Source organism: Somniosus microcephalus, unplaced genomic scaffold (genome assembly GCF_052327205.1).
Source record: "Somniosus microcephalus isolate GS21.2 unplaced genomic scaffold, FLI_Smic_1.0 unresolved_chr1, whole genome shotgun sequence".
NCBI classification, from domain to species: Eukaryota; Metazoa; Chordata; class Chondrichthyes; order Squaliformes; family Somniosidae; genus Somniosus; species Somniosus microcephalus.
Window position 1 is genome coordinate 142,916,548 of NW_028225179.1, and position 12,681 is coordinate 142,929,228.

At 47.3% G+C, this 12,681-nt stretch overlaps 1 protein-coding gene across 1 annotated transcript in view; it reads right to left on the reverse strand.

Moving 5' to 3' along the window:
- Positions 1-12,681, reverse strand: part of LOC147096107 (valine--tRNA ligase-like) — a 44,072-nt gene that overhangs the window by 8,141 nt on the left and 23,250 nt on the right. Inside the window, exon 7 of the mRNA XM_085973775.1 lies at positions 10,551-10,676. Coding sequence (XP_085829901.1) covers positions 10,551-10,676 — 126 coding nt within the window. The remainder of the gene's footprint in view (positions 1-10,550; positions 10,677-12,681) is intronic.

A 12,681-nucleotide genomic window follows, 5' to 3' on the forward strand; every position in this document is an offset into this window, starting at 1 on the left:
TCATTCTGCACGGAGGGGTTTCCTGTACACGCTGCTCCTGCACACTCTCCACTTTGCCACCTACGTCTGCCGTCCGGACGCACCATCTTGCCATCCAGTGGAGGCGGAGGTCCCCAATGGAGGGCTCGCTACGTGGGAGTTCTCCCTTTATCTTGGCCTGGAGTGTGTTGCACAGAGCAGTCCCGTGCAATAAGTTATTAAGTAGGTTCACGGACTCCCAGGCCGCCTGCCTTTTCTGCGGCCTGGAGGAGTCCGTGTTCCACATTTACGCGGAGTGTGAGAGGTTGCAGCCCCTCTTCCATTATTTGAAGGGGCTGCTCTTCAATTTTTGGCTGCACTTCAGTCCCACGCTCCTGATCTTTGGTTACCTGGTGCGGAGGGGAGCGGGCAGGTTGGGGGAACCTCCTCATGGGACTGCTCCTGGGCCTGGCCAAAGTGGCCATTAACTGGTCCAGGCAGCGGGCGGTTAACGGGGTCGTTCGGCCCGACTGCCTGCCTCTCTCTCTTCCGCGGCCACGTTCACGCCCAGATGGCCCTGGAGATGGAGCACGCGGTGCCCACCGGCACACTCGAGGCCTTCCACGACCGGTGGGCACCGCAGGGACTGGAGCGCATCATCACCCCCGGAAACCAAATTTTAATTTAAGTTGTTAAGTTTCATTTAAAGTTTTATTAGTTACAGTTTATTTGTTTAAGTGTGCATCAAAAGAGTACAACTGAAATTATGCCCATGCATGCGTCCACTTAGCCCATGTTCATAATTTCAAGATAATAGCAAGATATATAACATCGGTAAACAGAGGAGACAGATTTAAGATGATGGGCAAAAAAGCCAGGAGTGGAGATGAGGAGAAATATTTTTACGCAGCGAGTTGTTATGATCTGGAATGCGCTGCCTGAAAGGGCGGTGGAAGCAGATTCAGTAGTAACTTTCAAAAGGGAATTGGATAAATACTTGAAAAGGAAATAAATTGTAGAGCTAATGGAACCAGCAGGGGGAATGGGACTAATTGGATCGCTCTTTCAGAGAGCCGGCACAGGCACGATGGCCCGAATGGCCTCCTTCTGTGCTGTATGCCTCTATGCCAAGTCAGCCATGGCTCAGCGAGCAGAACTCTCACCTCTGAGTCAGATACCTGTGGGTTCAAGTCCCACTCCAGAGCCTTGAGCACAAAAATCTATGCTGACAATTCAGTGCAGTACTGAGGGAGCGCTGCACTGTCGGAGGTGCCGTCTTTTGGATGGGATGCTAAACCAAGGCCCCATCTGCCCTCTCAGGAGAACCTAAAAGATCTCATGGCACTATTTCTAAGAAGAGCAGGGGAGTTTGAAGAAGAGCAGGGGAGTTCTCCCCGGTATCCTGGCCAGTATTCAACTCTCAACCAACATCTCTAAAAACAGATTATCTGGTCATTATCACATTGCCGTTTGTGGGAGCTTGCTGTGCGCAAATTGGTTCCCGCGTTGCCTACATTCCAACAGTGACTACACTTCAAAAAAAGTACTTCATTGGCTGTGAAGTGCTTTGAAACGCCCTGAGTTTGTGAAAGATGCTGTATATAAGAACATAAGAAATAGGAGCAAGAGTCGGCCGTTTGGCCCCTCGAGCCTGCTCCACCATTCAATATCATGGCTGATCTTCTACCTCATCTCCACTTTCCCGTACTATCTCAGTATCCCTTGATTCCCTTAATATTCAAAAATCTATTGAACTCTGTCTTGAATATACTCAATGACTGAGCCTCCACAGCCCTCTGGGGTAAAGAATTCCAAAGGTTCACCACCCTCTGTGTGAAGAAATGTCTCCTTATCGCAGTCCTAAATGGCCGACACCTTATTCTGAAACTGTGACCCCTGGTTCTAGACTCCCCAGCCAGGGGAAGCATCCTCCCTGCATCTACCCTGTCAAGCCCTGTAAGTATTTTATATGTTTCAATGAGATCAACGCTCATTCTTCTAAACTCTAGAGAATATAGGCCTAGTCTACTCAATCTGTCCTCATTGGACAATCCCCCCATCCCAGAAACCAGTCTGGGTCTGGTGAACATTCATTGCACTCCCTCTATAGCAAGTATATCCTTCCTTAGGTAATGAGACCAAAACTATACACAATACTCCAGGTGTGGTCTCACCAGGGCCCTATATAATTGCAGTAAGACGTCTTTACTCTTATACTCAAATCCTCTTGTAATAAAGGCCAACATACCATTTGCTTTCCTAATTGCTTGCTGTACCTGCATGCTAACTTTCCATAATTCGTGTACAAGGACACCCAGGTCCCTCTGAACACCAACATTTCCCAATCTCTCACCATTTAAAAAATACTCTGCTTTTCTATTATTCCTACCAAAGTGGATAACTTCACATTTCTCCAGATTATATTCCATTTGCCATGATCTTGCCCATTCACTTAGCCTGTCTATATCCCCTTGAAGCCTCCTTGCATCCTCCTCACAACTTACATTCCCACCCAGCTTTGTATTATCAGCAAACTTGGATATATTACATTTGGTCCCCTCATCCAAACCATTGATGTAGATTGTGAATAGCTGAGGCCCAAGCACTGATCCTTGCGGTACCCCACTAGTTACAGCCTGCCAGCCCAAAAATGACCCGTTTATTCCTACTCTGTTTTCTGTCCGTTAACCAATCCTCAATCCATGCTAGTATTTACCCCCAGTCCCATGAGCCCTAATTTTGTTTAATAACTTCTTGTGTGGCACCTTATCGAGTGCCTTCTGAAAATCCAAATACAGGAAACTTTGGTTTAACTGGAAAACTCGCTCTACCGGCAGAATTCACCCCCCGAAAACAGCGCCCGAGTAACCGGCAATGTTGCCGGTTCCGAGTCCGAGTCTCCAACAGTTGCCGAGTTCGTCAGTGGCGGTAGTTCTACAAACTGCCACTACTCGGCCTCTTGGCGCCAGCGGAACTCGGAACACCTCAGAAACCCTGCATCAGGAGTCTCACCCTCCCACGCTGCCGGTAGCCTCTTCTGATCCGCCATTTTTTTGGGTTCCAGTACAGTAGTGTGTGTCTCCAACGCTGCTGTAACTCATTGGACTGCATTATGGAAATCCCAAAAGTTGATCCAACCAAAAGGAAGAGGGTGGTGTTAACTTTAAAACAGAAAATTGATATATGCAAACGACTAGAAATGGGAGCGAAGCGTATGCACATTATGAAAGAATTCAAAATCGGTTCGTCAACAATGTACGACATCAAAGCGCAGAAGGATAAGCTGCTCAAGTTTAATGCAAGCTCGGAGACATCTAAGAGTGTAGAGAAACGGCGCACGCTTCGTAAGCCTAAGCTTGAAGAGCTGGATACCGTGCTTTCTGAGTGGTTTGCTCTGAAGCGTTCAGAGGGTGTTCCGATTTCCGGACCCATGCTAATATCAAAAGCGAAGGATTTTTATGCAAAGATGGAGCTCACTGACAAGTGTGCTTTCTCTGATGGATGGCTATCGTGCTTCAAGGCACGGCATGGGATACGACGACTCGATGTTTGCAGGGAGAAGAAATCAGCTGATCACGACGCCGCAGAAGAATACTGCGATTATTTCAATCGGATTGTGCAGCAACATGATTTGTCGCCAGCACAGCTATACAATGCCGATGAAACGGGCTTATTTTGGAGGTTTTTGCCAGAATCAACACTTGCTGGGGCTAGTGAGGCTAATGCTTCAGGTTACAAGAAAAATAAAGATCGTGTAACCATGCTAACATGTGCGAACGCTGTTGGATCACACCGGGTTAAACTTCTCGTCATTGGGAAGTATAAAAATCCCCGTGCATTTAAAAATGTGAGGCACTTACCTGTTGAGTACAAAGCTCAAGCAAATGCTTGGATGGATAAGGAAATCTTTTCAAATTGGTTCCATCATACTTTTGCTCCATCTGTGAGGGAACATTTCCATAGAATAAGGAAACCTGAAGATAGCAAATGCATTTTATTGCTGGATAATTGTAGAGCCCATCCGCATGAATCCGAGTTGGTTTCTGGAAATATTTTCACCATTTATTTGCAACCAAATGTAACTTCTCTCATACAACCCATGGACCAGGCCGTTATCCAAAATCTCAAGTGTCATTACAAGAAAGACTTCCTACGTAGACTGATAAGCCAAGATGACAATACAGGTATTCAGGCATTTCAGAAGGAATACAATCTTAAAAATGCCATCTTTAATGTTGCATGTTCCTGGAAATTGGTGAAAGGTCACACTTTGAGACAAGCCTGGTGCAAATTGTGGCCTTCTGTAATGTTTGCTGAAGGTTCTTCTTCAGAGGAGGAATTTTGTGGGTTCAATGTTCATCCGCGGAAGACTGCAGTAATGGAAATGGCTGACATGGTGAAAGATGTAGGCCCAGCAAACCCTCTACATCACCTCAGTGAAAGTGATATTGAGCAGTGGGTTGATGCCGATAGAGAAGTTGCTGTTGTGCATTTGCTAAGTGATGATGAAATAATGGAGAATGTTTTGAATCCAAGGAAAGAAAAGGAAAGTGTGATGGAAAATGAAGACGATGAGATTTCTGAAGTGAACAAGATTTCTTGGGCTAAAGCTGCAGCAGATCTTGCTTCATTCATCAAATTTGCTGAAAGCCGTTCTTGCTATTCTGCCCAAGAAGTTATGCAGCTCCATATTCTGCAGTCTACCTTTCTGCAAAGAAGGCAAGAGTCCACTAAGCAAGCAGACATCCGGGACATGTTTAAGAAAGTTTCCAAAAGAGTTGGAGCACTGGAAGTGCCTGAAGAATCTGTTGAAGTGCCTGATCCTGATGAACCAGTTGGCTTGGAATAAGTGTAGAGTTAACCACCGTACAGTACTTTATACTGTACTGTACAGTCGTTTAAGTTTTGGTGCACTGCACAGTCGTTTATAAGTTTTGTTTTACTGTTAAGTTATTAAAGAGTTATGGATTACCATCAACTGGCAGTACTGTACTGAATCAAGCATCTTTCACCATCCATTTAACACAACATTCTGTAGGTGAGTACCCAATTACTGTATATTGCACATTTCTTGATTTTTAAATTTTTCTTAGTTAAAAACAGCCTGGGTAGATAATCCGCTCACCACTCCGGAACTTTTGATAGATCGGCATCACGCCGGTCCCGGATATCAGAACTTTTCCTGTACACCACATCCACTGGCTCCCCCTTATCTATTCTGCTAGTTGCAACCTCAAAAAACACCAACAGATTTGTCAAACACGATTTCCCTTTCTTAAATCCGTGTTGACTCTGACCAATCCTATTATTATTTTCTAAGTGCCCTGTTACCACGTCCTTAATAATAGATTCGAGCATTTTCCTACTATTGATGTCAGGCTAACTAGTCTAGTTCCCCATTTTCTCTCTCCCTCCTTTCTTAAATAGTGGGGTTACATTTGCTACCTTCCAATCCGTGAGAACTGTTCTAGAATCTATGGGATTTTGGAAAATGACAACCAATGCATCCACTCTCTATAGCCAATTCTTTGAAAACCCTAGGATGTAGGCCATCAGGTCCAGGGGATTTATTGCTTTTCAGTCCTATTAATTTCTCCAGTACTACTTTTTTACTAATACTAATATCTTTCAGTTCCTCATTCTCGCTAGACCCTTCGTTGTCCACTATTTCTGGGAAGTTTTTTGCATCTTCTTCCATGAAGACAGACACAAAGGGGGGGATTTTAACTCGGGTGCGGGATGGTGTCGTGTTATCTGAATTTCGTGTTTTCCACACGAATCTAAATGGATGTGGGAGATTGATGCAATTTTAACTTGTCCAATTGATTTCCAACGTGTGGGAACCCTTTGCAAATGGGGTTTTCATGACTGAAAGTCGCCTCCAATGACGTCATCATTGCTGCTGCATTGAAGGTCTACAGCAAGCCTTGCTTCTTCTGCAGGCTTCCAAGTTTTTTGCCTGTGGAGCGTGAGGGACCTGCACGAAAGATGACTAGCGGGAGACCCAGATCAGCTCCTCGTTTTGATGAGTTGGCACTGCAGGCATTAGAGGATGGGGCTAGGGCCAACAGGGAGGTGCTCTTACCTTCCTCAGGCAGGAAGAGGTCTCCCAAGCAGACCAACACAGTGTGGATGCAGGTGGCGGAGGAGGTCAACTCCTTGGGAGTCACCTGCAAAACCTGGATATAGTGCAGTAAAAGATTTCATGACATTCTGCGCACTGGAAAAGTGAGTATGAATTTCCCATTGCCTTTCCTCACCAGCACTCAGCTTTAGCAATCTCTTCCTCCACATCCCACTTGACACTGACATCCATGCACCCTTACCTATTCCCCCTCTCTCTATGCTCACATTCACATAACTATTCGACCATGCAGCCCTCACACTCCCCATCACTCTGATGCCTTGAACACAACTGACAACACACAGGGAGCGCCCTTGGTCTTGCAACCTCACTCCATCTTTGTCTCCTTCTAAGTATCTATGCTATACAACCTCTACACTCACTCCTTCATTCTCACTCAACCTCCACTTGTCTTCCTCATTGCAGGAAAAGAGAGCTCACAACAAAAGAGAACAAGCGAAAACAGGAGGAGGGACAGCCTCAGTAGCCCACCTGACCCCCTGGGAGGAGGCAGTATTGGAAATTATGGGAATAGAGGATGATGCGCACATGGGGGACGGACAGACGGGTGCAACACAGCAAGCTGGTGACAGAAAAGTTTCCCATCTCGCTCTTTGACATTGCATGAGTCGCTGATAATGATTGTGAAGCTGTAACAGATGGACTTATGAGCATCTGCAAAAAGCTATGTGCATGTAGCCTTTGCATCACATCTCTGACTCTTTCCTTTACTCCCCCACAGGACCATCACAAGCATCCGTCCCCCCTAGCCAGGAAGAAGAGGCTGAGCAGCCAGACTCCTCAGAGGAAGCTGCAACCTCTGAAGGCGCAGCATCAGCAGAATTCTGCGCACCCAGCACCGTAGTGTTGTCACCTGGTGTATCACAGCTCACAAGTGAGCATCAGCAGATTGTGGAGACAGGGACAGCAGTGGAGAGTCCTAGTCGGAGGGCGCAGGACTCTGCCAGCTCGGCTCAGTAGCATGTCGACCCTCTGCCTCTGGGTTCATCCATGAGATCAGAGATGATGGAACTCCAGGCACAGATGCAGGAGTCTCTGGCAGGTTTTGTCTCTAGGGTCGCTGCGAGTGTGGAGCGAATGGAGGAGCCCATAGCGAACATGAGCAGAGCCTTTGTGGAGTCAATGGCGCATGAACGCATCACCACGGAAAGGATGGCTACCTCCGTGGAAAGGATTGCTAGCTCCGTGGTAAGGCTGGCTACCGTAGAGGAAAGGATGGCTACGGTAGAGGAAAGGATGGCTACGGCCATGGAAGAGCTTAGTCGCCAGGGTATGGAAAACATGGTCATTGTTCATAGAAACATAGAAGATAGGAGCAGGAGTAGGCCATTCGGCCCCTCGAGCCTGCTCCACCATTCAATGAGATCATGGCTGATCATCCAAATTCAGTACCCTGTTCCTGCCTTCTCTCCATATCCCTTGATCCCTTTAGCCTTAAGAAATATATCCAACTCCTCGAATATATTTAATGAATTGGCCTCAGCTGCCTTGTGTGAGAATTCCACAGGTTCACCACTCTCTGGGTGAAGAAATTCCTCCTCATCTCTGTCCTAAATGGCTTACCTCTTATCCTTAGACTATGACCCCTGGTTCTGGGCTCCCCCGCCATCGGGAACATCCTTCCTGCATCTTGTCTGTCTAGTCCTGTATGAGATCCCCTCTCATTCTTCTAAACTCCAGCGAGGATAAGCCCAATCGACCCAATCTCTCCTCATACGTCATTCCTGCCATCCCAGGTATCAGCCTGGTGAATCTTCGCTGCACTCCCTCCATGGCAAGAACATCCTTCCTCAGATAAGGCAACCAAAACTGCATACAATACCCAAGATGTGGTCTCACCAAGGCCCTGTACAACTGCAGCAAGACATCCTTACTCCTGTACTCGAATCCTCTCGCTACGAAGGCCAACATACCATTTGCCTTCTTAACTGCCTGCTGCACCTGCATGCTTACCTTCAGCTGCTGGTGCACAAGGACACCCAGGTCTCGTTGCACTTCCCCCTTCTCCCAATCTATTGCCATTCAGATAATAAAGATTCAGCATAACTTCTCTACTTTTGTACTCAATACCTCTAGTTATGAAACCCATATGCTTTGCTAACCACTCTCTCAATATTTCCAGCCGCCTTCTGATTTAATTTTTTTAAACACAGCGAGTTGTTATGAGCTGGAATGCGCTGCCTAAAAGGGCGGTGGAAGCAGATTCAATAGTCACTTTCAAAATGTAATTGGATAAATACTGAAAAAGAACCATTTATTGCAGGGCTATAGGGAAAGAGCAGTAGAACCAATTGGATAGAAAGAGCCGGCGCAGGCACGATGGGCAGAATGACCTCCCTTCTGTGCTGCAAGATTTTATATAGCATTATTGTAACATGCTCTACTTTTTTAATCTGGTCACTGCAACATTCATAGTTAACGTTTCAGGTCGGTGACCTGCTTATTTCCAGCATTCATTCCAGATTCCCAGTGTTTTGCTTTTGCAATGTAAGAAGTTACCTGCACTGTACTGATGGCTACGATAAGAAGGAGTTACCCGCACTGTAATGATGGAATGATGCACTGGGCTATGATAGGAAGGAGTTACCCGCACTGTACTGATGGAATGATGCACTGGGCTATGATAGGAAGGAGTTACCCGCACTGTACTGATGGAATGAGGCACTGGGCTATGATAGGAAGGAGTTACCCGCACTGTACTGATGGAATGAAGCACTGGGCTACGATAGGAAGGAGTTACCCACACTGTACTGATGGAATGAAGCACTGGGCTACGATAGGAAGGAGTTACCCACACTGTACTGATGGAATGAAGCACTGGGCTATGATAGGAAGGAGTTACCCGCACTGTACTGATGGAATGATGCACTGGGCTATGATAAGGAGTTACCCGCACTGTACTGATGGAATGAAGCACTGGGCTGCGATAGGAAGGAGTTACCCACACTGTACTGATGGAATGAAGCAATGGGCTATGATAGGAAGGAGTTACTCGCACTGTGCTGATGGAATGAAGCACTGGGCTATGATAGGAAGGAGTTACCTGCACTGTACTGATGAAATGAAGCACAGGGCTATGATAGGAAGGAGTTACCCGCACTGTACTGATGGAATGAAGCACTGGGCTATGATAGGAAGGAGTTACCCGCACTGTACTGATGGAATGAAGCACTGGGCTATGATAGGAAGGAGTTACCTGCACTGTACTGATGGAATGATGCACTGGGCTATGATAAGAAGGAGTTACCCACACTGTACTGATGGAATGAAGCACTGGGCTACGATCGGAAGGAGTTACCCACACTGTACTGATGGAATGAAGCACTGGGCTATGATAGGAAGGAGTTACCCGCACTGTACTGATGGAATGAAGAACTGGGCTACGATAAGGAGTTACCCGCACTGTACTGATGGAATGAAGCACTGGGCTATTATAGGAAGGAGTTACCTGCACTGTACTGATGGAATGAAGCACTGGGCTATGATAGGAAGGAGTTACCTGCACTGTACTGATGGAATGAAGCACTGGGCTACGATAGGAAGGAGTTACCCGCACTGTACTGATGGAATGAAGAACTGGGCTACGATAAGGAGTTACCCGCACTGTACTGATGGACTGAAGCACTGGGCTACGATAGGAAGGAGTTACCCGCACTGTACTGATGGAATGAAGCCCCCGCCACTTTGCAGTTAGCTTTATTAAAATGATCTCCAATCACAATATTTAGAAGATCCCTGTAACTTTGTACTGTTCAGTCATCTGCCCATCCATTTAATTCAGGTTGCCCTGGGCCACTATGGCGTGTGCTCTTTCAGGATCAGCTTTCAGGAGCCCTGCGTCAGATTTGGAGCAGCATTCAGGGGCTGCTTCTAAACTTTCTCATGCTTTTTTTTGATTTCTTACTGGCTTCCGCTCAAGTGGCTTTGTGCCAAGTGTTGGCGCTGGGAATGCTTTTTGGTAGGCCCACAGCATTGGGACAGTGGAACAGAGGGACAGGAGGAGGCCATTCAGCCCCTCGAGCCTGTTTCGTCTGATCTGTATCTTAACTCCATCCACCCGCCTTGGTTCCTTAACCCTTAATACCCTCGCCTAACAACAATCGATCAAGCTCAGTTTTGAAATTTTCGATTGACCCCCCGCACCAGCCTTGACAGCTTTTTGGCGGTGGGGGGGGGGGTAGTTTTCCAGATTTCCACTACCCTCTCTGTGAAGAAGTGCCCCCTGATATCACCTCTGAACAGCCTGGCTCTAATTTTAAGATTATGCCCCATTTTTCTGGACTACCCCCCACCCCCACCAGAGGAAGTAGTTTCTCTCTCCAGCGACCCGACCAGCTCCTTTAATCATCTTAAACACCTCAATTAGTTCACCCCTTAACCCTCTATACTCGGGGAAACACAAGCCCCGTCTATGCAACCTGTCCTCGTAATTTAAGCCTAATGTTACCTCTTTGAAAGGCAGTTGTCTGGTCAGCTTCAATCCCAGCATCACCATCCTGGCCACCCAGAAGAACAGGATGTCGTGGCCAGTCTCCAGCAGCGCGCCCGGGTAGAAGACTTTCAAATCCTCCGTCTGCAGGAAGGAAACCAGTCAGATTATTTCACATCTAATAACGCAGCACTGCACATTACATGGTATTGACAGCACAGACACAGGCCATTCGGCCCAACTGCTCCGTGCCAGCGTTTATGCTCCACACGAGCCTCCCCCCACCCCTCTTCATCTCACCCTATCAAAATATCCTTCTATCCCTTTATCCCTCATATATATCTAGCTTCTCCTTAAATGCGTCTACACTATTTGCCTCAACTACTGTGGCAGCGGGTTCCACATTCTCACCACTCTCTGGGTGAAGAAGTTTCTCTTGAATTCATTGTTGGCTTGATTAGTGACTGTGTAATATTTATGGTCCCTAGTTTTGGACACCCCACAAGTGGAAACATCTTCTCTACATCTACTTCTCTACTCCATGTTTGAAGCCCTCCAATTAAGTCCTGCTCCTGCCACAGTACCGAAACGACTCTTATCAAAGTCACAAATGACATCCTTTGTGACTGTGACAAAACAACAACAACTACTTGTATTTATATAGCTACTTTAACATAGTAAAGCGCCCCAAGGCGCTGCACAGGAATATTGTAAGACAAAAAATTTGACACCGAGCCACATAAGGATAAATTAGGGCAGGTGACCAAAAGTTTGGTCAAAGAGGTAGGTTTTAAGGAGCGTCTTAAAGAAGGAAAGAGAGGTAGAGAGGCGGAGAGGTTTAGGCAGGGAATTCCAGAGCTTAGGGCCCAGGCAACAGAAGGCACGGCCACCAATGGTGGAGCGATTATAATCAGGGATGCTCAAGAGAGCAGAATTAGAGGAGCGCAGATATCTCGGGGGGGTTGTGGGGCTGAAGGAGATTACAGAGATAGGGAGGGGCGAGGCCACGAGGGATTTGAAAACAAGGATGAGAATTCTGAAATCGAGGTGCTGCTTAACCGGGAGCCGAAGTAGGTCAGCGAGCACAGGGGTGATGGGTGAACGGGACTTGGTGCGAGTTAGGACATGGGCAGCCGACTTTTGGATGACCTCAAGTTTACGTAGGGTGGATTGTGGAAGGCCAGCCAGGAGTGCGTTGGAATAGTCAAGTCTAGAGGTAACAAAGGCATGGATGAGGGTTTCAGCAGCGGATGAGCGGAGGCAAGGGCGGAGGCGGGCGATTTTACGGAGGTGGAAATAGGCGATCGTAGTTATGTTGCGGATATATGGTTGGAAGCTCACTTCAGGGTCAAATATGACACCAAGGTTGCGAACAGTGTGGTTCAGCTTCAGACAGATGTTAGGGAGAGGGAGTTTGTGGTGGAGACTGAAAACAATGGTAAACTATCCCTCCTCGTCCTTCTCGACCTGTCTGCAGCCTTTGACACAATTGACCACTCCATCCTCCTCCAACGCCTCTCCACCATCGTCCAGCTGGGTGGGACTGCACTTGCCTGGTTCCATTCTTATCTATCTAATCATAGCCAGAGTATCTCCTGCAATGGCTTCTCTTCCCGCTCCAGCCCCATTACCTCTGGTGTCCCCCAAGGATCCATCCTTGGCCCCCTCCTATTTCTCATCTACATGCTGTCCCTTGGCGACACCATCCGAAAACACAGCATCAGTTTCCACATGTACGCTGACGACACCCAGCTCTACCTCACTACCATTTCTCTCGACCCCTCCATGGTCTCTAAATTGTCAGACTGTTTGTCCAACATCCAGTACTGGATAAGCAGAAATTTCCTCCAACTAAATATTGGGAAGACTGAAGCCATTGTCTTTGGTCCCCGCCCCAAACTGTTCCCTAGCCTCCGACTCCATCCCTCTCCCTATCATCTGCCTGAGGCTGAACCACACTGTTCAGAAACTTGGTGTCGTATTTGACCCCGAGATGAGCTTCCGATGACATAGCCGCGCCATAACTAAGACCGTCTATTTCCACCTCCGTAACATCGCCCGTCTCCGCCCCTGCCTCAGCTCATCCGCTGCTGAAACCCTCATCCCCGCCTTTGTTACCTCTAGACTTGACTATTCCAACACACTCCTG